The sequence below is a fragment of the Panthera leo genome, chromosome D3, assembly GCF_018350215.1.
Source record: "Panthera leo isolate Ple1 chromosome D3, P.leo_Ple1_pat1.1, whole genome shotgun sequence".
NCBI classification, from domain to species: Eukaryota; Metazoa; Chordata; class Mammalia; order Carnivora; family Felidae; genus Panthera; species Panthera leo.
Genome location: NC_056690.1, coordinates 1,038,971 through 1,064,919, shown reverse-complemented (window position 1 = coordinate 1,064,919; position 25,949 = coordinate 1,038,971). Strand labels below are relative to the sequence as shown.

Genomic DNA, 25,949 nt, shown 5'->3' with positions numbered 1-25,949 from the left:
ACGTGTGGTCGATGTAAATACATAGTTGTCTCGTGGCTTTTTTTCTGATTACTGTTCTCTTAAAAACAATTTGTTTTTTTCACTCAACAAACGTCTAAGCGGCCAACTGGTGCACCTGGTCCTAACTCCCAGGCAGTGCAACATCTCCCGGGTTTGTCCCAGGGTGGCCAGCCCAGAGCACCGCCCGCTCCCACAGCACCTTGTGGGTCTTACAAGAGGTGCCTGTCTCTCTGGCGGGACACAACACCCCAGGCTGCAGGGACCACAGATGGGCGGGCAGCGCCCTCACCCGCGTCGCGGGCCACAGTGGGCACGACTGACCAGGCCCGCGGCCCTGCTCTAGCCCGTCCGCCCCGCGTGGACGTCCGGGCAGCTTGACGTTAAATCAGTACATCCTGCACCCGTCGTCTCCTGCAAAGACGGGAGCGTTTTTCTAGGGCAGACACCAAGAATGCTGGCCATGGAAAACGTGCTTTTTAAATTTTAATACCTGCTCCCTGCAGTGAGGCTGTACCAGCGGGCCCCCCACCCCCACCCCAGTGGCACCAGAGTCCCCACTTCCCACACCCTTGGCACATGATGACGTATCAGTTTCCCAGCGTCGCCCATCTGATGGTGAAAGCGGCCCCTTCTCGGTGCCTGGACTCCGTCCACATTCGCGCACCAGGATTCCGTGGCAGGCTCCAAGAGAAAGCAGCAGCTGTCGTGTGGTAGTCCCCCGGCATGAAGTGACCCCCGCCCCCCCCCCCCCGCAAGCATCCTTGGTGCTCGCTGAGGTCACCAGCCACCATCTGGACCTATCCGAGGAGAACCACAGCCCGCCCACACTCACGTTTGTGCTCCCGAGGCCACCGTCACAGCCACGCCTCTTTGCCATCCTCTGGAATGCGTCCCCCCACAGCATCCTGCTCCAAACCCTCAAATGCAGGAAGAACTCTTACACAGGGGTCAATTGCTCTGGCACCCCTTCCAGGCCCCTTGATCCAGCCCTGCCTGCCATCCATCTCCCTTCCTCAGACTTCATCACCTCCCGTTTCCTTTGGAAAACCCCTTCCTTCCTACAGTCTGTGCAGGCAGATCAGCTCATTTCCATCCCCCGGACACATGTTTGGCTCAGGGACAGACACATAATCTGCATCATCCGATAAAAGATGGCCGTGGGCCTGTGGCTTCAGAAAGAGTCTGTCTGTGGCTGGGCTTGCTGAGCTGCAAGGACGTTGGCCGGAGCGGCCCTGCGACATCTTTGCTGCCGTTTGGAGAAATCTTGCCTGAGACTGAAGACAACACAACAATGGAGGGAGAAACTGTGCAGCTTGATCCAGCCCTGCCTGACATCGGTGTGCCCTGGGATGTCCCAATCTAGCAAGCCTCTACATTTCCTTTCCTTGACTAGAAGCAGTTTGAGCTGGTTTCTGCCACTGACAACCAGCTTGTCCCCATACACGTGAGCAAAACGTGGGGCTGTGCCTGTGAGAGGTCACTGTGTGCCAGGGTGCCTCACCACATGGGATCTCAACTTGTCAATACAAAGGGCTCCTGAAGCAGGTGCAGAATCTCCTTGCTCCACAGGGGCCACAGCTTGGGGCAGGATGGAGAAGTGGAGGCTTGCCTGGAACCCAGCCCTCACCACCCCCCCCCCCCCCCCCCCCGCAACAGGGTGCCGTGGATGCAGCCGAAATGATGCCTGGGCCTTGGTTTCCCTTTCCATAGAATGGGCCCTCAATTCTGACAGCACTAGCTGTGACTAACCAGATGGTTGGGCAGACTTGTAGACCCAGTGGGATGAGAACTCTAACAAGGGGTGGGGGTGGGGGGTGCATCTGAGCCCCGCCCAAGCCCTCCCCACCGAAGATCCCACGGGGTACTTAATTTCTCTGGGCCTCAGTTTCCTCGTTTGAAAACTGGGAATAATAGTTTCCCTCTCGTAAGACGTTGTGAGAAGCCAATGAGATTATAAATGAGTCAGGCCCAACCGGTGTCCAGCGCACACGGGCCTCGGACAAACGTCAGCATCCGCCTCCCCAGCCCAGAGCCCACAGACTCCCGACCGCGCCCAGACCCCGGGAGACTCGCGCTCCGACGGCGCCCCCGCCCCTCCCACGCTCTCAGCCCCCCACCCCGCCCCCACCCCTTCCTTTCGCGTCTCGAGGGCTCCACCAGGTGTCCGCCGGGCGCGCTGCGGAGGCCGCTTGGGGTGCCCAGCCGTGACCACGAATCTGGGCTCTGGCTCGGGGTCCGCGGGGCGCGCGGACAGGCGGGGAGCCGGGGCAGCCCCCGGGGCGGGGGGGGGGGGGGTGGGGAGGGGCGGCCCCGACCACCGGACTCGGCGCCCGCCCGCGCACCCCCGCCGCCCCGAGACCGTCGGGGGACGCTCGCAAATCTCCTTCATTTCGGGCACCGCAGCCCCAGTGTCCCGCGCTCGCGCGAGGCGTGGGGTGCGACTGGGGTCCGAGTACCTGCGCAGGACGCGGGGCCTTTAAGGCGGTGGGCGGGGTGAGCGCGGCCGGAGTCCATTAGCATACATTAGCATGCCCCGCCCCGCCGCCGGGAGGCGGCGCGCGGGGCTCGGCCGGGCCGGGAGCGGCGCGCAGCAGAGCGGGGCGCTCAGGCGCAGGGGTGCAGGGACGCAGAGCGGCGGAGCGGGGCGCGGCGGCGCGGGGAGCCGGACGCAGGGGCGCGGGAGCGCGGGGACCCCCACAGCCGCGCCGACCGCCCCGCGAGCGTGATGGGGCGCCGCGCCGCCCCCGGGCCCGGCCCGCCGCCCCCCCGGCCCCGGCTCCCGCCGCTGCCGCTGCTGCTGCTCGCGCTGGCGGCCCGCGGGGGCTGTGGCGCGCCCGCGCCCCGCGCGGAGGACCTCAGCCTGGGAGTGGTGAGTGCGCGGCCGGCACGCGGGGTCCCGCGGGCCGGGAGGACCCCGACAGTGCCCCTCGGCGCCTGCGGGAGCGCGGGGAGCCCTGGACCCATTTCCTGGGCGGAAAGCTGAGGCTGGGGCGCAGGCTGAGCGGCGGACGCGCGCGCACCCGGGTCTGGGAAAGCGGCGCCCTGTACCTTCCCGGCACCGCGGCGCTCGCTGCGCGCCGCAGCCGCGGGAGGCAGCGGAGGCTGGGGCTGCCCGGCCGAGCCCTTGCCCGCGGCTCGGAGCGGCCCCGAAGGGGGACCCCAGGCGAGTGGGACGGCCGTCGCAGCCGCCCGGAGCAGCGCGCCCCGCGTGCGTTCCCAGTGGGAGTGGCGGGGGGGGGGGGGAGGGGCGCGCACCCACCACCGAGGAAAGGTCGGGGCTGCGGAGTGGGGACGCCCCGGAAAGCCGGCGGTTGTCGAGTTAGCTCCGTGTGGGGTGTCGGGGAGCGAGAGAACCGGCCCCCAGGCCCCATTGGACGTGGATCTTGGCTCTGTCCCCGGTCCCCTTCCGCCGCCAGCCTTGCTCTGCCTCCCCCTTGGCCCTGTCCGAGCTTGATGGGGTTCCCCTCCCATTCCCAGACTCGGATGCAGCCCCACCGCCGTCCCCAGCGCCCCCTTCCGGAACGCCAGCTGTCCCCCTGCCTTGGGAGCCGTCCTGGGGCCGGCGGCAGCGCCCTCCTCCCACAGCCCTCCCCCTATTCACACTCCTCTGGACCTGGAACCTGGAGATCAGACTTTCTGGGTCTCGCCGCCCCCAGGTTGGCGAGGCCAGGCGAAGGCGCGAGGGGCCGTCGGATTTTTATTTGGGGGCTTCCGCGCCTGCCGCGGCCCCTCACTCCGCGGAGAGACGCGGGGATCCGGGCCAGGGGCCAGGGGCCGCGCCCTCCCCACCCCCGCACACGGCCCACATCCACCAGCGCATAAAGGGCTGTCCTAGAGGGGTGCTGGCCGAGCCCCTCTCCCAGCGCCGTAGACACTTGGAAGCTGCAGGTGGATTTCAGGCAGGCAGGCGGAGGCATTTGTTGGGGGGTGGGGGGGAGGCATCCGCAGCCCTGTACAGTTGGCAGGACTTGGCCACAGGTTCTGGCTCAGAAACAGGCTGGGGACCGCCCCCGCCCAGCTGCCCCAGCCCTCGCAGCCATCTGGGACAGCGCAGCCACCGGTCCCGGCTGCCGGCTTCCGGACGCCTGAGGGACCCCACAGTGGGCTTCCTCCCAGCCAAACTGCCTCTGATATTGGGGTGCTCCTTTGTAGCTGGGGGTTTCCTGGATCCCCTACCCCCCCCCCCCCCCGCCACCGGCGCATGATCTGGGGGGCAGCCTGTCGCCAGGTCCGGGCAGAGTGAGGGTAGAACCCAGGCTTCCTAGCTCAGAGAGACCCTGCTGGGAAGGCTGGGAGTCCTGGCCCGGCCAAGTTGGTTTGTCAGACCCGGGGCGGTTCTGAAGTTTTTCTCTGCCTGCCCAGGGACAGCCGGTTGTGCACACTCCTGGCCAGCTAGAACCTGCGCACCCCCTCTTCTGGCTGCCGGGGTTCCGAGACCGCCCCCCCTCCCCCACAGCGGGTGGGCAGTCACTGGGCCAAACTGTGGAATGCCGTTGTGGGGGCGTGGGGGTGGGGAATGTGGCTCTTTAGCCTGGAACCCCAAAGACAGCAGGGCCCTGGCATCTGGCCCAGTGGGTAAACAGCCGAGGGTTCTGCGCCTGACACTTTTTTAAGGCTCCCACCCGGGAAGGCCAGGACCCGCCCGCCTGGTGGAGCAGCCTGCCAGCTTTCTGCCCGTTTGTGGGTGGAGGGCGGTCTCTGGTGGCCTTCTGGGGAATGACACCTCGGAGCCGCAGACCCAGAGGTGCGGGAAGTCTTGGAGATGGGCAGGATTTATGGGGAGGAGGGGGACTCCATCCCGCCCCCTCTGTAGACGCCCGGGGCCGCTGACTCTGGATATTCAGACCTGGGGCTGCCAGTGAGGAGAAGGGCTTCTTTGTAAGTGTGACCCAGCTTCTGCCAGACAGAGTCGAGCCCAGCGGGTCTGGAGCACTGGCTGGTCGCTGGCAGAGGCTGGCCCGGCCCACCCCCAGCTTCAGAGTGAGGACAAAGCCCTGCATTGAGTCCCCTGCGCCCCGCTAAGGGTGGGCTTTCAGGCCGTGCACAGTGGGACAAAAGAGTGTGCTGTGCTCTCCTGGGGTCCGCCGAGCTTTTCGTTACTGTGTTTCCAAGTAGGTAACACCCGTAGCAAGACATTCAGGCCATACAGAGGGTCCGAGGGAGAAATTCCCTCTCCCCCGTCCTCCCCTCGTCTCCTAAGGATCCTTCTGGAAGTCGTCTGGGCACTCGCAAGGACTTGGGGACCCGGGCCCCTTATTTGTATGGATGACAGCCTCCTGCCCACTGTTGCGTGCCCGGCTGCTTTCACTTGGAAGCCTGTCCTGGGCGACGTTCCGTATTGGCACGTCGCGATCTGCCCGGTCCTCTGTGCTCACCCCAGCTCGCTCCAGCGCGGACGTCACATCCTTCAGCCGGCCCTGGGCACAGACGTGCGGCTGTTGCCGACGTTCTTGCTAAGCCAGAGGCAGTGCCAGAACCTCCCGGTTACTGCAGCGTGACTGTGGGGGGGACCCAGGCCCTGGAGCGGGGGGGCCGGTGACAGGCGTGAACATCACACATTGAGCGTCGGCAGATTTGCCAACCGGTCTGAAGTTTGTGCCCAGGTGCTTGGGTTTCTACCTCCAGCAACAAAGTCCTCGTTGCCCCCAACCACACAGCATCTCGGGGGGATCGCGTGATCTTTGACAGGCAGGTGACCGGTTTGCGGCTGAGGCTGTACGTGAGGATGGCCGGGAGCAAGCAAGGCCCGTGGCCCGAGAGGCCCCAGAGGATGAAGGGACGGGCAGGACGTGGCCGGACGATGGCAGTGGTGGATGTGAGCCGGGACCGCAGAGGTGCTCAAGCCCCGTGTCCCCCTCCTGAGCCGGGGGCGGATTGTGGCCGGGTGACAGTCACCCTTGGCCTCTGGGTCCCTGCTCCTCAGTGCCAGCACCCAAGGGAGCCCACGGGCCCTGCGTGCGCTCAGGACTGAGGTCACAGACATGGCACCCCACAGCTGCAGCCTGGGACTGCCCGCCCTCCGCCAGGACAGACAGCAGGAAATGGTTAACCTCTGCGTGATTTTGCGCTGAGCCTTCCAGAGGGAAGACTCGTGGGGCCCCCTCCCAGCATACCTGTGGGGAGTTAGATGTGAATGTGAAGGTCCTAAGGTCCACCCAGCACCGCCCAGGCCCCCAGCCCTGAGGCGTGCCGTCCCCTGGGAGTTCTGGTCCTGGAGCACTCCTGGCCTCAGGTGGAGCACTCCTGGCCTCGGGGCTGACGGCCAGTCTGAAAGAAGTCTTCGTGTGCTTCTGTGGTGGGAGCCTGGGCAGGGCTGTGCCGGACGCCTGTGGACTGAGCCCTGGGAGTGTGGACCCCGACCACACCGCCAGCATCTGGCCTGGGGGCTTAGGATGTGTGTCCCCCTCACGCAGGCCCTGAGGCAGACCGGGGTCTGGATCCAGCCCGCGGGCCTCAGTCTCCAGTCTGTGAAAGCGGGCCACTGGGACCTTCACTGGGTGAGGCCTCTGGATTGCTCCCAGCGGTGGGAAGTCAGCTGCCTTCCCGTCCTGAGGGGGAGGGAGCAGTGGAGAGGATTTGGGGTTTGGCAGGCGGCTGGTGCAGTGCCTTCCGAGGGTGCTTCGAGCATCTGTGGTTTTTGCCTATTGACGGTGATGAGTTTCCAGTGCGCGGGGTCTGTGCGTCGCTCGTGGAGGGCGAGGGGTCTGTCCCTCATGAGCTGACAGCCTGTGGGGTCTCCCGAGCACCGTCGGCTCTCCGCAGGGACAGGACAGAGTGACAGAGCGGTCTGGCAGGGTGCACACCCTGGCTCTCCCCACCCCCTGCCCAGAATCAGCTTCCACTGCTGACCGCCTGCCAGTCCCTGCGTGCCTGCCTCCTGTACGCCTTTCTCTGTGCTTCTCTACGGAACTTCCCGCTGCCTCCTGCCCCAGGGCCTTTGTGTGTGCCACGCCCACCTCTGTGAAGTCTTCTAGGCCTCGTCCCCTGACCAGCTCCTCATTTCTCAGGTCTCAGCCTACTGTCACCCACCAGGGACATCTTCTCTGACAACCATTTAGTTGGCCCCTGTACCCTGTCACTCACGTCCCCTCCTAGCAGAGAGGTTACGGGCATAGGCTCTGGGCTCCCGTCCCTGCCCTGCCCCATGCTGGCTGGCTGCGTGACTGTGGGTGCCTGTCCTAACCTCTCTCTGGCTCTGTGTCCCCGTCTGTGAAGTGGGGATGACGGTGCTCACCCGTAAGATTAGTGCAGCAGGGACTTATTTCGTGGCTACTGTGCGCCCAGCACGAACACCACAGACGATGCCCCGCACCCCCGTCCTCGGGCAGCACTGCCCTGAGGGGCGTCGTAAGCACGAAGCGGGTTAGCGACTGGAAAAGCACTCAGTAGTTGTCCGCTGTTAGGACCACATCTGGTAACTGCAGTCATGCGTGAAGTCGCTTGTTCCCGCGTCCACTTGTGTATTGTTACTGTTCCCCAGAACCCCGTCCGCTTCTGGAGCCCCGTCTGCGGGGAGGGCTCTCCCGGGTCCCCCCTGTCCCCAGAGCGCCTGGCACAGTGAGTGCTCATTCTGGGTGTGTCAGGGGGATGGACAGGCTGTCCGGGGGGGGGGGGGGGGGCCGGGAGCGTCCCCCTGGGGAAGACACGGGGGCGGGGGGGGGGGGGGATCTCCGCAGCCGCCCACCGCCCCTCCCGGAGCAAGCCGGGCACCAGCTCATTTCCCTCCAAGGGGCAGAGCGAGGCAGGCGGAGACTGATGCCAGACCGTGGCTCTGCCACTGGCTTCACGTGCGACCGAGGGCCCAGTTTCCTCAGCTGTGAGCGGAGGTGGTGGCCGCACGCTGCCCCGACCCGGGTGCCGAGCGAAGGTACAGAGGGTGGGCGGGGAGCCAGAACCTCCCGGGCACAGCTGGGCTCTGCTGGACTTAGCGTTGGTTATCTGGGTCCTGGGGGTCCTCTAAAGCCACTGCCTGCCAGCCTCCACGTCCCCTGAGCCACGGCACCGTGGCCGAGGTCTCACTGTCTGCGCTCTGCCGCGGCCCCTCTGCAGCCTTTGAGCCTCGGTTTACTCATCTGTACAGAGGGGCTCATGCTCTCTGTGCCCCCCCCCGACAAGGCTGGTGGGGGGAATCCAGTCACAGACGGACCGTGCGGGGGAAGGGCCCACGGGTCAGCCACCCACCACCGTGGTGCCTGGCACGGCTGCAGACACCCGGGCCAGGGCCAGTCCCCGGCACATGGTGGCCCCGCCAGGCTCCAGGGGGTAGTGTGAGCCCCGGTCATCGCAGTCTTTAGGCCCCCACTTGCCCCCTATAAGTGAGGACAACAGCGGCCACGCCGTGGGACAGTGGAGAGGACTACCTGAGACCCTGCACACAGTGCTGCTTGTCTGCCAGCCTGGTGCAGCCCAGCACCGTCCCTCCGTCCGTCCCTCCGCCCGTCCCTCCGCCCGTCAGTCCCCCCGTGGGGCTGTGGCTGCAGGTTCCCACCTGCCCACCTGCCGGGGGCCTCACCTGCCGGGGGCCTCACCTGCCGGGGCCACTCTGGGGCCAGGGCTGTGCCTCCCCGGGAATCCAAGAGTTGGGAGGGGAGTGGGACCTGTTTTCCCAGTAAATGGAGGCATGTGGTATCGCCCGTGACAAGCGCACAGGGAAAGATAAAAAGCGGAGAGGCCTGGGGCCGCTCTAGAGCCCGGAAGCACCATGTCCCGCTAGCGCCTTGCACGGGGCACCGCGGCTCCGGCCTCAGTTTCCCCGCGGGCGTTAATGGCCCAGTTCAGGGATCCCGGGGGGGGGGGGGGGGGGGGGGGGGGGGGGGTGAGGAAAGGCGCATCTCCTTGGCTGTTGGGGACTGTCCGCGGCGGGACAGCGACTGCGAGGTTGGGACGTCCCTGCTCTTCCCCTCCCCTCCCTTCCCCTCTCCTCCCCACGGCCTTCTGGAAGGTTCACCTCCGCTGCTGCAGCCTGGTTGCCCTGGAGACGCGGTCGCCGTGACGACGGCGCGGATGGGCGCGCAGGGAGGGGCGGCCCCGCTCGCGCCCCGGGCTCTGTAGTGTTGGGGGGGTGCGGGGGCAGCGCGCGTCCCCTGCCAGGACACCCCCCCCCCACCCTCGCGCCGGTTCTCAGCTCCCACTTCAGAAGGTAGTGCTGCCGGGGGCGGGGCTGGCCGTTTGGCTGTTTGGGACTTTGCCTGTTTTCCCGGAGGTGGAGATGAGCTGGCCGGTGGAGGGGGGGCGCTGTCGTCCTGGCTCCTCCCCAGGGGGATGGGGCCTTCCGGTTCCAGGCACTTCCACCCGCTGGCCCCCCTCGCTCCCCGTGGCCACCGAGAGCTCCCCGCTGCCCACATCCACCCCCCGCCGCCACTCCCCCCCCCCCCCCCCCACACACACACAAGGGATGGCAGGGGCCATGGAGAGGGGACAGCTGGGGCCTTGAGAGGGGGCTGCCTCGTGATGCGAAGGTCAGGGGGAGGGGTCCACACTGGGGGGGTGGGAAGTCAGATTGAGGGTACAGACCCCCACCCCCAGCCCACACCTGCGAGGGAGGGGGCCTTGGCCCCGTTCCTCTGGTCTGGCAGCTGACGGGGTCGTGAGCGGCCGTGTTCCCAGGGCCCAGGCAGGTAGGGGCGGCCAGCGCCTGCACTCAGCTGCCCTCGTGGTTCTGCAAGTTAGCACAGGCGGCCCCTCAGACCTGAAGCTAAAAGCTGCTTTCCAGCGTTGGCAAACATTCCAAAACCACCTGAAGGGCTCTTGAGGCCTCCGAAGCCTGGAAACGCATGTGGTCTCCTGGCCAGGCTCCCTGGGGCAGGGCAGTGCCCCTCCGGGAAGCTCGGTGCCTGTGGGGGGTGGGGCACGGCTCAGAGCACACACCCAGCTGTTATCCCAGCCCCCGGGCCAGACAGCTGGGGAAGGGGGTTCTTCTCCCAGAGTGCCCCATCCCCCACCCGCTTGGGTGGGCCCTTCCCTGGTGAGGAGGGGGGTTGCCGGCACCCTCATCTGGCATCCTGGACATCTGAGGAAACTCCAGAGGGCTTCCTAGAGGAGGCAGCCTCGTGGTGCTGAGCAACGGGGCTGCTGCAGCCCTGAGGCCCTGGGGTTCCGTAGCTCAGGCCTAGAGTCTTAACAGAGGGCTCTGAAATGCGCGTGTGTGTTTTCGGACGTTGGGAAAGAAAACCGCAGAGTCAAAACTTTCAATAGTCTTTGAATCTTTTCCCGAAAACGTGTGTAGCCACAAATACAGGTGTTTAGTGTCTGAGGCTGTCTCGGGTCGCTCCAGTGCCGGGACAGGGACCAGGCACGGGACATGCTCATCCCGCTGGTGGCCCAGCTGGATGAGCTTCAGTGTGTTTGCAGTGATGTGAAGGGGGGGTCCTCCCAGAGGAAGGGGTGCTCGGTGACAGCAAAGGTCTTAACCCTGAGGATGGCACAGGCCAGGATGGGGAGGTGGCCCTGTCCCAGCCAGTGCCACCTCCTTTGAGCACAGGGTGTCACTCCCAGGCCCCCGGGGAGAAGGTGCCGTCTAATGAGGCGCGTCCACGTGGGAAGGTGTCTTGATTGCTGTTCATCGAGGACCAGGTCGCTCCTGGTGCTACTCAGCCCTGTCCGACCACCTCAGAGGGGCCCCAGTTTTGCACACACTCTTGGGGGCCTCCAGTTAGGACCAGGGGGTCTGGGCCAGTAAGGGTTTGGCGGGGGGGGGGGGGGGGGGGGGAAGAAACAGAGAAACCTTGGGAAAGACCCTGTGTTTCCTGGAAAGGGAGGAATCTAGCTGGTTCTCTGCAGGTGTATGCAAATTGTATGCAAATCATCAAGGTGGCAGCTTCTGGTCAATTGAAGCCCCTGGGAACTCCAGGAGGGTGAACCCCCTTCCACTGAGCCAGGCCCCCCCTCTGAGCAGGGAGCCTCCTGGCCAGGGCTACAAACTCAGACGCTTCCGAGGGGCCTGCAGTAGCATAAACGAATCGAGAGGGTTTTTTAAACATCTACCAAAACACATAAGCCTGTAAGCGGGTATCTTGGAGCCACAGGCCTGGGAAGGGCAGGGCTCAGGAATCCCGGACCTTGCCTTCCACCCGCCGGTGGGTTTCCCTGTCCCCCTGCCTGGTGAGTCTCCCCAGTGTCCACATGGCCCAGGCGCTATCGTGGGATTGTCACACAGCCTAGGAAGTGAGCATGAGCACCAGTTGGCTGTTCAAGACACTGAACCCCAAGGGGGAGCTCCCCCGAACAAGGGCAGCAGCGCCTCCCTGTCTGCTAGGGCCCCGCACGGATGGTGGAGGTGACTGGGGCTTGAGACGGGGCCGTACTTGTGTCCGTGCTGAAGGGTCGCCTTGCTTCCTGCCTCCTGCTTGGCTCAGGGAACCCCGACCAGGGCGCTTTCGGGCAGAGCCGTCCCCTGACGGTGCCACGCGTGCTTCATCCAACACCTGTGTCAGGTGCTGACGGGGCATTTTCCACACTCTGACTCATTCTGTGCTCACATTCCCAGGCGGGGAATCAGCCCAGAGGGCTTGAGTGCAAATGCACAGCAAGTGGCCTCAGAGTCTGGGCTCTTACATGCTGTGAATGTGCAGGTCGTGACCAGAGTCCTAACACCGGAGCCTGAGGCTATGCTCTTCTCAGTGTGGGTTTCAGACCTTAGGTCTTCGATTCTTGCCTCCCAAGGGCCTGAATTTGGCACATGCCACATGTAATAACCTTTGTAGAATTTCACTTTCTTAAGTGTCCCCTGGGCATCTCCTGGCTCAAGAGAAGTGAGGTGGGGCAGGCTGCTGTGAGCAGTCGTACAGGTTGTGCACTGCTCAAGCTCACCCCTTCTAAGAGGCATCAGGTTTGTTTAGGCGCTTCTCCAGCATCCGCCCGTAAAGTAACTTAAAGAAGGAACACGAGGTGCCTTGTGGGCTGGTGGGGGGCTGGGGCCAGGGTGGTGTTGATCAGGGCTGGGAGAGGCCTGCCCCTCACCTCAAGGGCCCATAGCTCTTCTTGTGGGGCTGAGCCCTCCCCCCCACCCACTCCGCCGCTCACCCTGCTCTCTCCTCTCAGGAGTGGCTGAGCAGATTTGGCTACCTGCCCCCAGCCGACCCCACAACAGGCCAGCTGCAGACACAGGAGGAGCTGTCCAAGGCCATCGCCGCCATGCAACGGTTCGGGGGCCTGGAGACCACCGGCATCCTAGGTCGGTCCTCTAGGGGCGCGGGGGACGGGCGCTCCGGGAGCCTGGTTTCCCCTAACTCCTCCCCCCCCCCCCACTCCGGGCCCTCTGTGGGGGTGTGGTTAGGGACGGGTCCCCGCTGTCTCTGGGGGCAGGACCAAGGATTCTTGCCGCGTGGGACCCTGTCAGCACGCCCCACCCCTGGATGTGGGCACGGTGATGGGCGCGTGTGTGTCCGTTGTACCCAGACCCACCTCCCCCACTACGCGGTCTGCACCTATGCCCACCCTCGGTCCCCACTGAATCTCGTCCCCTGCAAGTGGGGGATCTGTGCTGCCGAAACCGCCCGCTTTCCACGGGAAACCAGAAACCTGGGGCGTTTATGTGAGCGCCCCGCTTTTCACGCGTTGGGGGCACATTCCGGTTTTGTGGAGGCCCTCCCGGGGGCTGACGGATCACAGCTGTCCCCGGGCCTCTGCAGAGGTGGGCATGCCCGTGTCACCACAGAGCCCGTCAGGTGTGGGTCCCGCGATACCGGACGCAGATCGGGGCCGAGCCTCGCCCGCCCGGCCAGGGCCCCGCCGGTGGCCGGCCTGACCGGTCCGGGCCCTGCCGAAGTTCACACGTGCTCCGAGTGACCCCTGTCCTGGTCCTGCACACACGCCTGGCAGTGAGGCCCCGCCCCCACCCGACCCGGGTCCCCGGGGAGCAGGGCGTGGGGCCTGAGCCCGGTGCCACCTCTAGGGGACCTGACCCCACCCTCCCCCCGCAGACGAGGCCACCCTGGCGCTGATGAAAACCCCTCGGTGTTCCCTCCCCGACCTCCCAGCTGCGGCCCCGGCCCGAAGGAGGCGCCAGGCTCCGGCTCCCGCCACGTGGAACAGGAGGAGCCTGTCGTGGAGGTGGGCGGGGGAGGGGGGGGGCGGGGAGGGTCCTCTCAGCGCTGGAGGCCCGGAGTCGGAAGTCCCAGGGTCACGAGGCCCCCGGAGTCGGAGGTCCGAGGGTCACGGGGCCGCCGCTTCTGAGGCTCGGCGGCGGCGGGGAGGGGAGGGGAGGGGAGGGGAGGGGAGGGGAGGGGAGGGGAGAACCCGCCCCCAGCCTCTCGGCTCCAGGGCTGCTGCTGTGGTCCCAGCCTCCCCTCCCCCCACGCGGCCACCGCCCCGCCTGCCTGCGTGGCCTTGTCTCAACCTTTACCTTAACCGCGTCTGCAAAACCCTGTTTCCAGATACGGTCCCCGGGCGGGCGGGGTAACCCTGGGGAGGGGGCGCCGGGCCGGCCAGACCCCAGGCTCTGACCCCGCCCGCCCTAGGGTCCGCACTTTCCCGCGGGACTCGCCCCTGGGCCGGGACAACCGTGCGCGCGCTCATGCACTACGCCCTCAAAGTCTGGAGCGACATCACACCCCTCAACTTCCACGAGGTGGCGGGCAGTGCCGCGGACATCCAGATCGACTTCTCCAAGGCCGACCACAACGACGCCTACCCCTTCGACGGCCCGGGCGGCGCGGTGGCCCACGCCTTCCTCCCCGGCGACCAGCTCTCCGCGGGGGACGCCCACTTCGATGACGATGAGTCCTGGGCCTTCCGCTCCCCAGGTGCGTGGGGCTGAGGCCAGGTCCCGGGGGCCCCCCTCCCACTCGGGCCTCAGGGACCAGCAGTGACCCCCCCCCCCCCCCCCCCCCCCCCCCCCGGGGCCTCAGCAGTAACTGCACGGAACCGGCCCGTCGAGGACCCGGGCCTCCAGCATGACGGGAACGCCCGTCGCCTCACGCCCCCTCCCCGCGGGTGCCCCATCCGGTCAGCCTGGCCGTCCCTCCCCTGACCCACTGGCTCCCCGTGTTCCCAGACACCCACGATATGGACCTGTTCGCGGTGGCCGTCCACGAGTTTGGCCACGCCATTGGGCTGAGCCACGTGGCGGCCACGAGCTCCATCATGCAGCCGTACTACCAGGGCCCCGTGGGCGACCCTCTACACTACAGGCTCCCCTACGAGGACAGGGTGCGCATCTGGCAGCTGTACGGTGAGTCCCCCCCCCCGCCAGAGCCGGGCCCGGGTCGCCCCGGGGACGGAGCCAGAAACGCGGGGGTCCAGGCCCCAGGACCCCACGGGATGGCTCTCTCTGTCCTGCTCATCTCCCTGCGCTCAGCGTCCAGGCCTCGCGTGGCCTGAGCGGCTCCCTGACGTGTGTGGGACCAACAAACGGGTGGTCTTTCGCGGGGGGCCCTGGGCTGCAGGCGCCCTGCAGGCCTTTGAACAGGGCCTCAGAACAGGGCAGGATCCCCGTCCGGCCCCCAGGTCGCTTCAGGTTGTGGCAGCTGGCACGGACTTGCCCCCGGCCTGTGCAAAGTACATACGTGCGTTAAGGCGTCCGGTCTTTATGACCCGGGAGGTCGGACCTGCTGTCCCCACTTAGAGATGGGAAGGCTGAGGCCGGGGGGCACCCTGGCGGCCGACAGAGCCAGGACTGAACCCAGAGCTCAGGGACCTGCTGTGCTGGGGACGCATCAGGCACTTGCATAGAAGGAGGCCCCACCAGGGAGCAGGTGTGGGCCTGGGGTGCAGGTAGTGGTGACATCCCCGTGGTTCCCATGTCCCTGCCCCGACCCCCGGGTACCCCCCATGACCCCCGGGTGCCCCCTATACCCCAGTCTGCCCCTCATGACCCCAGTCTTCCCCCCCATGACCCCCGGGTGCCCCCCATGACCCAAGCCTGTCCCCCATGACCCCCGGGTGCCCCCCACACCCCAGTCTGCCCCTCATGACCCCAGGCTGCCCCCCACGACCCCCAGGTGCCCGCCACAACCCCAGGGTGCCCCCCCATGGCGCCAGCATACTTTCCACCTCTCCTAACCCCCCTCCCCTGCTGTTGTGAGCGCCCCGGGGTCCACCAGGCTCTGACATGGGCACTTTCCTACTGGAGTAAAACCTACCACGTTAACCCCTTTGACGAGTACAGGCCGGTGGCATATTGGCCACGTTCGCAGGGTTGTGTATCTGCCCCTTCTGCATGGTTCCACAACACTTGTCACCACCCCGCACCAAAGGAGACCCCACGGCCATCAGCAGTCACCCCCCCCACACTGCCTGGCAGCCACTGACCTCCCTTCTGTCCACGTCCACGGCTGTGCCCTCTCTGGACGGTTCGTGCAACTGGGACCACACGCCGTGGGCCCTCTTGTGCCCGGCTGCTCTCACCCAGCGCCCTGTCCGCGCCCCAGGTCCACGCTTCCTTTCTCTTTATGGCCAAAGATTCTGTTTGTCCCCTCATGGGTGGACATGTGCATTGTTTCCACCTCTGGCTACTGTGCACATTCAGACGAGTTTTGGTTTGCACGCCTGTTCTTGGTTCTCTGGGGTCTGCACCCGGGAGGAGGTCTGGGGGGGGGGGCAACACTCATTGAGCCCCTGGAGGTTAAGGAGGGGTCGCGGGGACCCCTGTGTCTCCCCCTCGGGCTGTGATGCTGTGGCTCTGGTGCATGTGCAGGGCCCACAGCTCCGCGTCGGGGGGGGGGGGGGGGGGGGGGGGGGGTCCCAGGAAGGGAGGGGGGCCCTGCCGGGTTCAGTGCAGCCTCCTGTCCCCACAGGCGTGCGGGAGTCCGTGTCCCCCACGGCACAGCCGGACACCCCAGAGCCCGAGGAGCCTCCCCTCCCGCCAGAGCCCCCCAACAACCGGTCCGGCACCCCGTAAGCCGTGGGCCCCCGCCCTGCACGCTGTGGCCAGCACCTCCCCCAGCCATGGCTCAGGGGCCTGGACTCCTGGCGCTCCCGGGGCTAAGCCCTGAGCCACCCTGCCTTCCTTACACTCCTCCGGACGGCGGAAGGACACCCGCCCGCCCTTTGTCCCCGACCTGCGCCCCGTGCGCAAGAACGCCTGTCTGTCCAGATGCTCCTGATGTCCGCTCGCTCCGTGCTCCGTGTCGGCCACTCTGGATGGCGCAAAGGGGACTCGGGCTTTGATTTTTATTACTTGGCGTATAGTTGACAAACCAGAATGCAACTGTCTCTGAGCAAATGACGGGGTGGGGCGGGGTCTCCTTAAGGGGGTCCTTCTGGGGCTTGTGAAGCCCCGCCCCCCCAGAGTGGCTCAGGAACGGAGGCTCCCCCCAGCCCCCCCCACCCCCCTCTCTCTGCCCCAGCCCCCACCCTCCCCTCCCCTCCCCTCCCCTCCCCCTGTTCGCTGCCTCAGCCCCCTCCTCCAGCCCCGCCCCCTCTCTCTGCCCCAGCCCCCCCCCTCCCCTCCCCTCCCCTCCCCCCCTCCCCCTGTTCGCTGCCCCAGCCCCCTCCTCCAGCCCCGCCCCGCTCTCTGCCCCAGCCCCCACCCTCCCCTCCCCTCCCCCTGTTCGCTGCCCCAGCCCCCTCCTCCAGCCCTCCCCCTGCTCTCTGCCCCCAGACCCAGGAAGGACGTGCCTCTCCGCTGCAGCACTGACTTTGACGCGGTGGCCCAGATCCGCGGCGAGGCCTTTTTCTTCAAAGGTAACCCCCACCCGGTCCAGTGAGTGGCTACCGGACGGAAGGGCAGCTCCGGGCCCCAGACCTGCCCCCTGCAGCCCCACCCCCTCTCCGTGCCCCCAGGCAGGTACTTCTGGCGGCTGACCCGGGACGGGCACCTGGTGTCGCTGCAGCCCGCGCAGATGCACCGCTTCTGGCGGGGCCTCCCGCTGCACCTGGACGGCGTGGACGCCGTGTTCGAGCGCACCAGCGACCACAAGATCGTCTTCTTCAAAGGTGGGCGGGCTCCGCCCGGGTGCTCCGCCTGAGTCTCTGCTGGTGCCCCCCCCCCCCCCAGCCCGCCTCTGCCCCGGAGGCCCGGCCTGTGGTGTGCTCCAAGCACAGAGCAGGGGCCGGCCCACTCCTTTGTGCATGCCACCGACGCGCGCTTACTGAGCACCTACTGTGTCCTCCGCACCGCGGTAGGCACTGCAGGTACACAGCGGGCAAAACAGACAAAGGTCCCCGCCCTGTTCCCACAGGGGGTACACGATGGGCACCTGCGTGAATGAGGAAGTTAGTTTCAGTTAGGGCTGAGGGAACGTGCTCCAGCCAGAGGGAGCTGCCAGTGCAAAGGCCCCGGGGCAAGAACAGAGCGGCCAAGGGGCGGAGGGAGGGTGAGCGAGGACAGAAGGGCAGGTCAACACCTGAGGGAAGGAGCTGGACTTATCCTCGATGCACGGAGCCACGCGCAGCTCCCACGTGTCTGTCCAGGATGGCGGGTCTGTTGGGAGAGGGCGTCACTGCACCTTCCACACCCGCTCCCTGGGCTGGGGGTGGGGGTGCGGTCTTGTGGGGGCAGGACGGGACGCGGGGACCTGGGCTGGGGGGTGTTGCTGTCTGTGTGGGGGCGGCGTGCCTGCACCTGTGGGTGCCTCGGGGGCTGTGAGCCTTCCCGGTCTCGCCTGCTGCCCTGACCGGGCTTCCCAGTCCAGCCTTGTGTGGGGTCCCGGGGCCCTGCTGGCTCCAGGGCCGCTGCCCGAGGCCACAGTCCCGGGGTTGGGACCCGCTCGGTGTCATCTTCTGGGTTTGGGTTATTTTGCAACATCCGCCCACGGGCTCCTGCATTGGAGTCTCCGCGTGCCGCCCCCCCCCCCTCCCCGCCGCGCCCCGCCTGTGCTGGAACAGGTGCGGCCGGGCACCCCTTCCGGGGAAGCCCTCACAGCCCGCCCCCTACGCACATCCCGCACATCCCGTGCGGAGGGCAGGGACTCTGAGGCGCGAGCTGGCACTTGTGTTTTCGGGCTTCGGTCACAAAGTACAAATTGGGGGGTGTGAAGCAATGGGTTCGTTCTCTGGGCCGGGGGCCAGACGCCCCAGATCAAGGTGCCGGGCCGGTTCCTGCTGAGTCTGCGGGGGAGACCCAGCCCCAGCCCCTCCCGCCCCTGCCTGTGTCTCATCGGGCTGCTCCCCTCCGTGGGCCTCGGGTCTGTGCATCCTCTTGGTAGAAGGACACCAGTCAGCGGATGCGCCCTCCCCCCGCCCCCCACTCCCACATGACTTCCTCTTAACTAATCTCGCGGCAAAGACCCTGTTTCTAAACAAGTCAGATTCTGAGGTTCAGGCGGATGTGAATTTGGGGAGCATTGCTCAACCTGCAGCAGCTCTTTGAACAAAATTGGGGCGACCGTACCTCTTTGAGGAGGCAAGAATGTTCCGCGTGTTTTTTGAGCTCGTTCACGTCACCTGCCAGTCCCCGGTCCAGGTGGGGCACCTGTCAGTCACCTCTGCCTCTGGTGGGTGTGGTCCCCCCAGAGTCCCCTTCCTCGGGCCGAGTGGCCGTCAGGAGCCTGGCACACGGGAGGGCTCCCTGGAGGCGGCAGCCGTGATTTCAACGTTCACCAAAAAGCAAAACAGGAAGAACGGCGCACGTCCTCGTCCTCGTCATCTGTTACAGTCGGGAGCCACCCGCACCTGACTTAGCCCCGCGGGCACCGCCTTTCAGAGGGACCGTCCGCCAAGTAGGCGGTGTGTATGCGCGCCCTCCCTCCTCCCTCCTCCCAACTCCCTCCTCTCTCTCCGGCCTACTGTGCGCGCCGGCCTCCCCTCTTCTCACGTGACAGATCTTGGAGATTCCTTCCTGTCTCTACACAGAGTCTCCTCGGTCCTCAAACCTGTGTTTTGAAAAATAACGTCCGACTTCCAGGAAAGCTGCCAAAGCAGGACTGAAGGCCGCGGGCTCGCCCCTTGTCAGCCTTCCGCTCTGCTCGCTTCCTCGTTTCCCGCGGACGGTTTATGCCCCTGCTGGCCAAAGAGGGGGTGGCACACGCCGAGCCTTCCCACCGCGTCTGCCCCCCCCCCAACACACCCCGGGCGCGTCTGGGGCCGGCGCCCCTCGGGCACGTCACCTGGCAGCTTCTCCCCAGCAGGTTCTGGTTTTGCACGTTCAGCAGGACCGTCCCAGAGGGACGCGCTCCGAGCTGCCCTGCCCGAGGCGTCATCTGTCTGGCGCTGTGCCCCGCCCCCAGGGCCGCGCATCTGCGAGGTTTTCTCCCCTCTAGGGTCACCGGCTCCTCACGTCGCGGGGAGAGGTTGGCCTCTCCTGCCCCTTGCTTTGTGGGCACGCCTGCCCCCTGTCTCGGCCGTCTGGGGCCCGTCGTGCGGGCTCACCTTTGCTTCACCCCACCCCTTCTCGGGCACGTCTGCCGTTCCCGGTCTCTGGGAAAGGATTCTTAGAAAATTATGTCTACTTTTAATCACGGCAAAAACACAACATGAGAAGCTACTGTCCTAAGCGCACAGTTCGGACGCGTCAGGCACCTTCACGCCGCACGGAGCCACCGCCACCGTCCCCCGTCAGGACTTGTCCATCTTTCCGAACGGAAACTGCCCCCCAGCCCCCCCAGCCCCTGGCGCCCACCTACTTTCTGTGTCTACTTTCTGTGGATCTGGCCGGCTGCCTCAGACGCGTGCGGTCCTACAGCGTTTGTCCTTCGGGACGGCTCGTTTCCCGTAGCCTCGTGCCCTCAAGGTCCACGTGTGTGCCGTGGCAGGTGGCCGCACGTCCTTCCTTTCCAAGGCCGAATGCCATTCCATCGTCTGGATGGACCACGTCTCGCTTAGCCATCGTCCACCGTGGTCACTCGGGTGGCTCCCACGTCTTGGCTGCCGTGAACAGCACTGCTATGGACACGGGTGCGCGAGTACCTCTGAGACCCTGCCTTCGGCTCCGTGTACCGACCCAGAAGGGGGCGAGTGGGCCCTCTGTGTTCGACTCTGAGGACCCTCCACGCTGTCTCCCACCGGCTCGCGTTCCCAGCAGCGGCGGAAGAGGCCTCCCCCTCTCCACATCCTCGCCGGCACTGGGTGTTTTCGGGTCTCTTGATAGTGGCCGTCCTGATGGGTGTCGGATGGTGTCTCGTGGGGTTTGGATTCGTGTTTCCCTAATTAGTGAGGTTGAGCATCTGTTCATTTGTCTGTCGGACGTTCGAATGTCTTCCTCCGAGAAATGTCTGTTCCGACTCTTTGGCAAAAGACTTTTTATAAAAAGTTTATTTAGAGAGAGAGCATGCAGGGGAGGGGCAGAGAGAGGGGCAGCGAGAATCCCCAGCAGGCTCCACGCTGTCAGCGCAGAGCCCGACGTGGGGCTCGGACTCACAGACCTTGAGATCGTGACCTGAGCTGAAGATTTGGATGGTTAACTGACTGAGCCCCCCAGGCGCCCTTCTGGCAGAACACTTTTTTTTTTTTTTTTTTTTTAATTTTTTTTTCAACGTTTTTTATTTATTTTTGGGACAGAGAGAGACAGAGCATGAACGGGGGAGGGGCAGAGAGAGAGGGAGACACACAGAATTGGAAACAGGCTCCAGGCTCCGAGCCATCAGCCCAGAGCCTGACGCGGGGCTCGAACTCACAGACCGCGAGATCGTGACCTGGCTGAAGTCGGACGCTTAACCGACTGCCTGGCAGAACACTTTTAAATGTTCTCCTTCCCCTCCTCCTCCTCTTCCTCCCTCCTCCTCTTCCTCCCTCCTCCTCTTCCTCCCCCTCCTCCTCCCTCCTCCTCTTCCTCCCCCTCCTCCTCCTCTTCCTCCCCTCCTCCTCCCTCCTCCTCTTCCTCCCCCTCCCCCTCTTTCTCCCCCTCCTCCTCCTCTTCCTCCCCCTCCTCCTCCCTCCTTCTCTTCCTCCCCCTCCTCCTCCCCCTCCTCCTCCTCTTCCTCCCTCCTCCTCTTCCTCCCTCCTCCTCTTCCTCCCTCCTCCTCTTCCTCCCCCTCCTCCTCCTCTTCCTCCCCCTCCTCCTCCTCTTCCTCCCCCTCCTCCTCCTCCTCCTCCCCTCCCCCTTCTCCCTCCTCCTCCCCCTTCTCCCTCCTCCTCCTCCTCCCCCTCCTCCTCCTTTTCCTCCTCTGTCTCCTCCCTCCTCCTCTTTCTCCTCCCTCATCCCTACTCCTCCTCATCCTCCCCTCCTCTTCCCCCTCCTCTCCTCCTCCTCTCCGTCCTCCTCCTCTTTCTCCTCCCTTCTCCTTGTCTCCTCCCTCCTCCTCCTCTTTGTCCTCCCTCCTCTTCCTCCTCTTCCTCCCCCTCCTCCTCCCTCCTCCTCTTCCTCCCTCTCCCCCTTTCTCCCCCTCCTCCTCCCCCTCCTCCTCTTCCTCCCCCTCCTCCTCCTCCCTCCTCCTCTTCCTCCCCCTCCCCCTTTCTCCCCCTCCTCCTCCTCTTCCTCCCCCTTCTCCTCCTCCTCCTCCTCTTCCTCCCCCTCCCCTCCCCCTCCTCCTCCCCCTCCCCTCCCCCTCCTCCTCCCCCTTCTCCCTCCTCCTCCTCCTCCCCCTCCTCCTCCTCTTCCTCCTCCTCTGTCTCCTCCCTCCTCCTCCTCTTTCTCCTCCCTCATCCCTACTCCTCCTCATCCTCCCCTCCTCTTCCCCCTCCTCCCCTCCGTCCTCCTCCTCTTTCTCCTCCCTTCTCCTTGTCTCCTCCCTCCTCCTCCTCCTCCTCCCCCTCCTCCTCTTCCTCCCCCTCCTCCTCCTCCTCCTTATATCTTAAACTTTTTTTTTTAATTTTTACATATGGATTTGAAGTTCTTGGTGATTTCTAAACATTTTGCTTCTGTGTAAAGTCTGACAAAGGTGCTCACGCATGCGTCCGCTTACGGCCCTGACGAGTGCCCTTCCTGCCCTGCCCGTGAGGACACCCCGGCCCGCCTGTCGCAGGAGTGGGTGAGGCGTGACTGAGCAGAGCGGCCTCCCGCGGGCTGGCTGGTGACCCCGTTCCCCCTGTCCTTATGGCGGCTGCCTTGTGAGGACCTGGCTTCTCAGGCTGCTGGCAGGTGGGCCGAGCCCGTGCCAGGCACACAATAGGTGCTCAGTAAATGCTCATGAGGACCCCGGGGTGGGGGGCGGTTGCACCGGGGGGCCGGGCGGGGAGAGGAAGGGCTGGAGCGTCCGCCCCGCGGGGCGGGCCGAGCTCTGGCCCACGGCCCTCTCTCTCACCCCCAGGAGACAGATACTGGGTATTTAAGGACAATAACGTAGAGGAAGGATACCCGCGGCCCGTCTCAGACTTCGGCCTCCCGCCGGGCGGCGTCGACGCTGCCTTCTCCTGGGCCCACAATGACAAGACTTATTTCTTTAAGGACCAGCTGTACTGGCGCTTTGATGAGCACACACGGCGCATGGACCCCGGCCACCCCGCCCGGAGCCCCCCGTGGAGGGGCATCCCCAGCACGCTCGACGACGCCATGCGCTGGTCCGACGGTGAGCCCCGTGCAGCCTCAGGCTCCCCACCTGGGGAACGGGGGTCACGGCGGGCTCACTGGGAGGATCCCCCGGGAGCCGCCACGTGCACGTGGGCCCCCCACCGCCATAGGCCTCCTGCTGCGTCTCACGCACCCCTGGGCCTTTGCACCTGCCCTGCATCCTGCAGACACTGTCCAGACATCTGCACGCCCCCTCCCTCACGTGCTTCCAGCCCAAACAGCACAACCCTGCCCGGCAAAGGGTAGCATGCATCTCCCTCCTTGCAGGGCCCGCTCTCGGGGGCCAGATGCCCCCTGCTGTTCTGTTTCCAAAGCTACATCCCCAACACCTAGAACAGCCAGGCACATAGTAGGGCCTCACTTAACATCCCGTAGGGAGAGAAACCGAGAGGTCATCTTGTCTATCTCCCTGCATTTCTGCGGCTGCCCCGAGCTTTCCCAGGCGTGGGAGGCCCCAGGGGCCCGCAGACGGCCACTGGGGCCGAGACAGACTATCCGTGGCGTAAGCCGTTCTCCCGCTTCCCTGCGGCCTCGAGTGCCGCTCCCTCGTCGTCCCGCTGTCTAGCCTGAGTCTGCCCTGTGGCCTGCCCGGAGCTCACGCCCCCTCCCCCCCCACCCAGGTGCTGCCTACTTCTTCCGTGGCAAGGAGTACTGGAAGGTGGTGGAAGGCGAGCTGGAGGCGGCACCCGGGTACCCGCGGTCCACCGCGCAGGACTGGCTGGTCTGCACAGACCCACAGGCGGACCCGGAGGGCGAGGAGGGAGAGGCCGGGGCCCACGCCCGGCCGGGACAGCGCGGCCAGAGCCGCTCAGAGGACGGCTTCGAGGTCTGCTCCTGCACCTCCCCCGCCTCCCCTCCCCCGGGGGCCTCGGGCCCGCTGCTGGCGGCCACGCTCCTGCTGCCCCTGATTGTGCTGTGGTCGACGGCCCCCGGCACTCTGACAGCCGCTGGCCTGTGGTGACAGGGCCGATGGGTCGCAGTGGGCCTCAGGGCGAGGACCAGCGCCCCCACCCCTCCGGTGCCCGGACCCACAGTTCCTCAGTGGCCCCGGCCTTGCAGATCCGGACGCACTGCCGGCCCTGAGCAGCGGCCTGGCCGTGCCCCTGCGGACTGGCAGGAGGCCAGCAGAGGGCGCCGCCCCCCGGGCGGCTCAGCCGCAGAAGAGCAGAAAAGCAACCTACCACCTGTCCTTCCTTTTCTGCCACGAAGTGGCCTGACTGCCATCTGTGAGTTGGGGACACTCTGTCAAGGCCGGGCTGGGGACAGGAAGCGTCCCTGCGGCGAGCAGGCAGCTGGATCGCACAGAACTCAGCTGATGAGCCAGGGGACGCAGGGCTGGGGACGGGAGGGCGTTCGGTGGCCACGCTGCCCCCGGCCCCACCGGCCAGCACCAGCCCCGTCTGTCGTCCATACTGCTGCCCCTGGTGCTCCCGCCCACGGGGGCTTTTGTCCCCAGTCCCCGCGGGCCTGCAGCCGGCTGCACAGGGAAGCAGAGGAGTCCCCCAAGCTGGGGTCTCTCGATCCATTTCAAACAAACACGACCTTTCCCTGCTCCGTAAGCTCAGCCTCGGCTCCCTGGTGCACTGCAGGCAGGAGCTGCAGGGTGGGGTTCTCTGGGGCCTGGAGGGGCCATGCGGCCTGGCCCCAGGCGCAACTGCACTTTGGAGGGGCGGGGGCTTCCAGGAAGGCCCGTGTGGCGCTCGCTCCCTCCCCTGGAGATCCCCGACACCTTCCCGTCCAGCGCGCCCCGACCCTCCTGTCCCTCGGTCCTTATACCCATTTCACAGATGGGGGAGCCGAGGCCCAGCGGGGGAAATGAGCCTGCTGCCAGCAGGCGGGGCCGGGGCAGGTCTTAGGACCAAGGCTCTGGCACGTTTGCCTGGGGCTCACCGACGGAGCCCCTCCCTGCGTGCACGCACTGCTCAGAGCGGACGTGCAGAACGCGCCAGCACCCATTCTCGGTGAGGCATCCGGGATGCCAGCTGCCAAAACCAGGGAGCCTCCCAACAGGAAGTGCAAGGAGGCGGTTGGGCGCCGGTCCAGGGACGGCCCTCCCGCCCAGAGAGCCAGCGACTGGGAGCTGTGCGGCCCAGCCAGGAGAGACCGCCTTTCCCACGGCCTAGCCTGCTCCCTACGCCTGTGGCCTAGCCCCCTCCCCCCGCGGCCTAACCCCCACCCTGTGACCTAGCCTCCCCCGCCGCTGCCTAGCCACCCCTCCGTGTGGCCTACCCCCACCCTGCAACCTAGCCCCCGCCACGGCCTAGCCATCCCTCCCTGTGGCCTACCCCCACCCCGCAACCTAGCCCCTGCCACGGCCTAGCCATCCCTCCGTGTGGCCTACCCCCACCCTGCAACCTAGCCCCTGCCACGGCCTAGCCACCCCTCCGTGTGGCCTACCCCCACCCCGCAACCTAGCCCCTGCCACGGCCTAGCCATCCCTCCCTGTGGCCTACACCCCCAACCCAGCGGCCTAGCCCTCCCTCCCCTGCATGGCCTAGCCCCCCCTGCCCGACAGGCTAGCTGCCCCTCCCCTGCCCCGCGGCCTAGCCCCCTGCGGCCCTTTCCTTCCTAATGGAAGCCACTGTCGCCCCAGGTGTTAGGCCCCGTGCAGGGAGCGGAGGTCCCTCTGGTCTCAGGGTTCTCACTGGCCCTGAAGTCGGTGCCCGGAGGGCCTATCGGGCCTGGTTACAGCAAGTGCTTCCTACACAGCGTCACCTGGGCCTAGTGGAAATGCAGATTCCCGGCCCCGCTCCTATGATCAGATCACTGTGGGGCGGGGGGGGGGGGGGGAGTGTTAACCCCCCACCCCAGTGAGACATGGCTTTCCTGGGGGCCCAGAAAGGCTGCCCGGAGTAGGAGGGGCAGAAACAAGGGGGGAGCTGGTTGTACAGTCAGAGGGAAGAGGCAGGCCAGGGCGGGAGCAGCGGGTGTGAATGTCGGGTGGCGGGGGTGGGGGGAGCCCAGGAGGACAGGGCCGCCCACGGGGGATTCCCTCTGAGCAAAACCCCACACACTGGCTCTAGGGAGGGGCACAGATGTCTGCACGTCTCAGGAGAGCGCAGGCTCCTCCGGCCCCGCACCTGCACCCCTGCCCAACACCCAGCAGAAGAGGCAGGTGGGGAGCCCACCAGGACGCGGATGCGGGGATGTGCGGGTGCACTGCCCACCCCCCCCCCCCCACTGGGCCACACGGGGCTGCGTCCCCATCCATGTGTGTGGCAGCTGGTCCTCAGAGCTGGGAGGGGCTCTGCCGGTCCTTCCGGTGGGAACAAGCTGCCTCCTGCTCACCGAGGATGCCCCTCCAGTGGCCCCCCTTCATGGTCCGGCAGCTCTGGGGGCACCTGCCCCAGGCCCCCCAGGTGCACAGCGGCCTGGACCAGGTCCACGAGGCTCTCAGTGCGGGCGGTGGTCTTACTGCTGTGTTGAAGCCAAACGCTCTTTCCAGAAACTTTCCCGCCGGTTCTGCGTCCCGCGAACACAGCAGCAGCAGCAGGGGTCCCAGGAGATCCTGCCCGCACAGTCTCTGCGTTTTAGGGGAATCACCATGCAGACATCCGGAGGCTTGCGTTGAATTCTGGATTCTCAGCCAGTCTCTGTTTTTACCGCGGGCTGTGCCGGTCCTGCC

At 66.1% G+C, this 25,949-nt stretch overlaps 1 protein-coding gene and 1 long non-coding RNA gene across 2 annotated transcripts; one reads left to right on the top strand and one right to left on the bottom strand.

Moving 5' to 3' along the window:
* Positions 1–504: 504 nt before the first annotated feature.
* LOC122203900 lies at positions 505–3,750 on the bottom strand. Its single transcript, XR_006195389.1, has 3 exons — positions 3,614–3,750; positions 833–1,274; positions 505–681 (listed from the first exon to the last, which is right to left on the bottom strand). It is a non-coding gene; the product is annotated as an uncharacterized LOC122203900 (long non-coding RNA).
* MMP17 (matrix metallopeptidase 17) lies at positions 2,726–24,529 on the top strand. The gene is given in 11 exon segments (XM_042911068.1): positions 2,726–2,869; positions 12,040–12,172; positions 12,921–13,050; positions 13,458–13,497; positions 13,499–13,742; positions 13,994–14,170; positions 15,735–15,834; positions 16,541–16,623; positions 16,723–16,875; positions 22,065–22,322; positions 22,945–24,529. Coding segments are annotated over 11 exon segments (1,803 nt in total). The 3' UTR covers positions 23,286–24,529.
* The last annotated feature ends 1,420 nt before the right edge of the window (positions 24,530–25,949 follow it).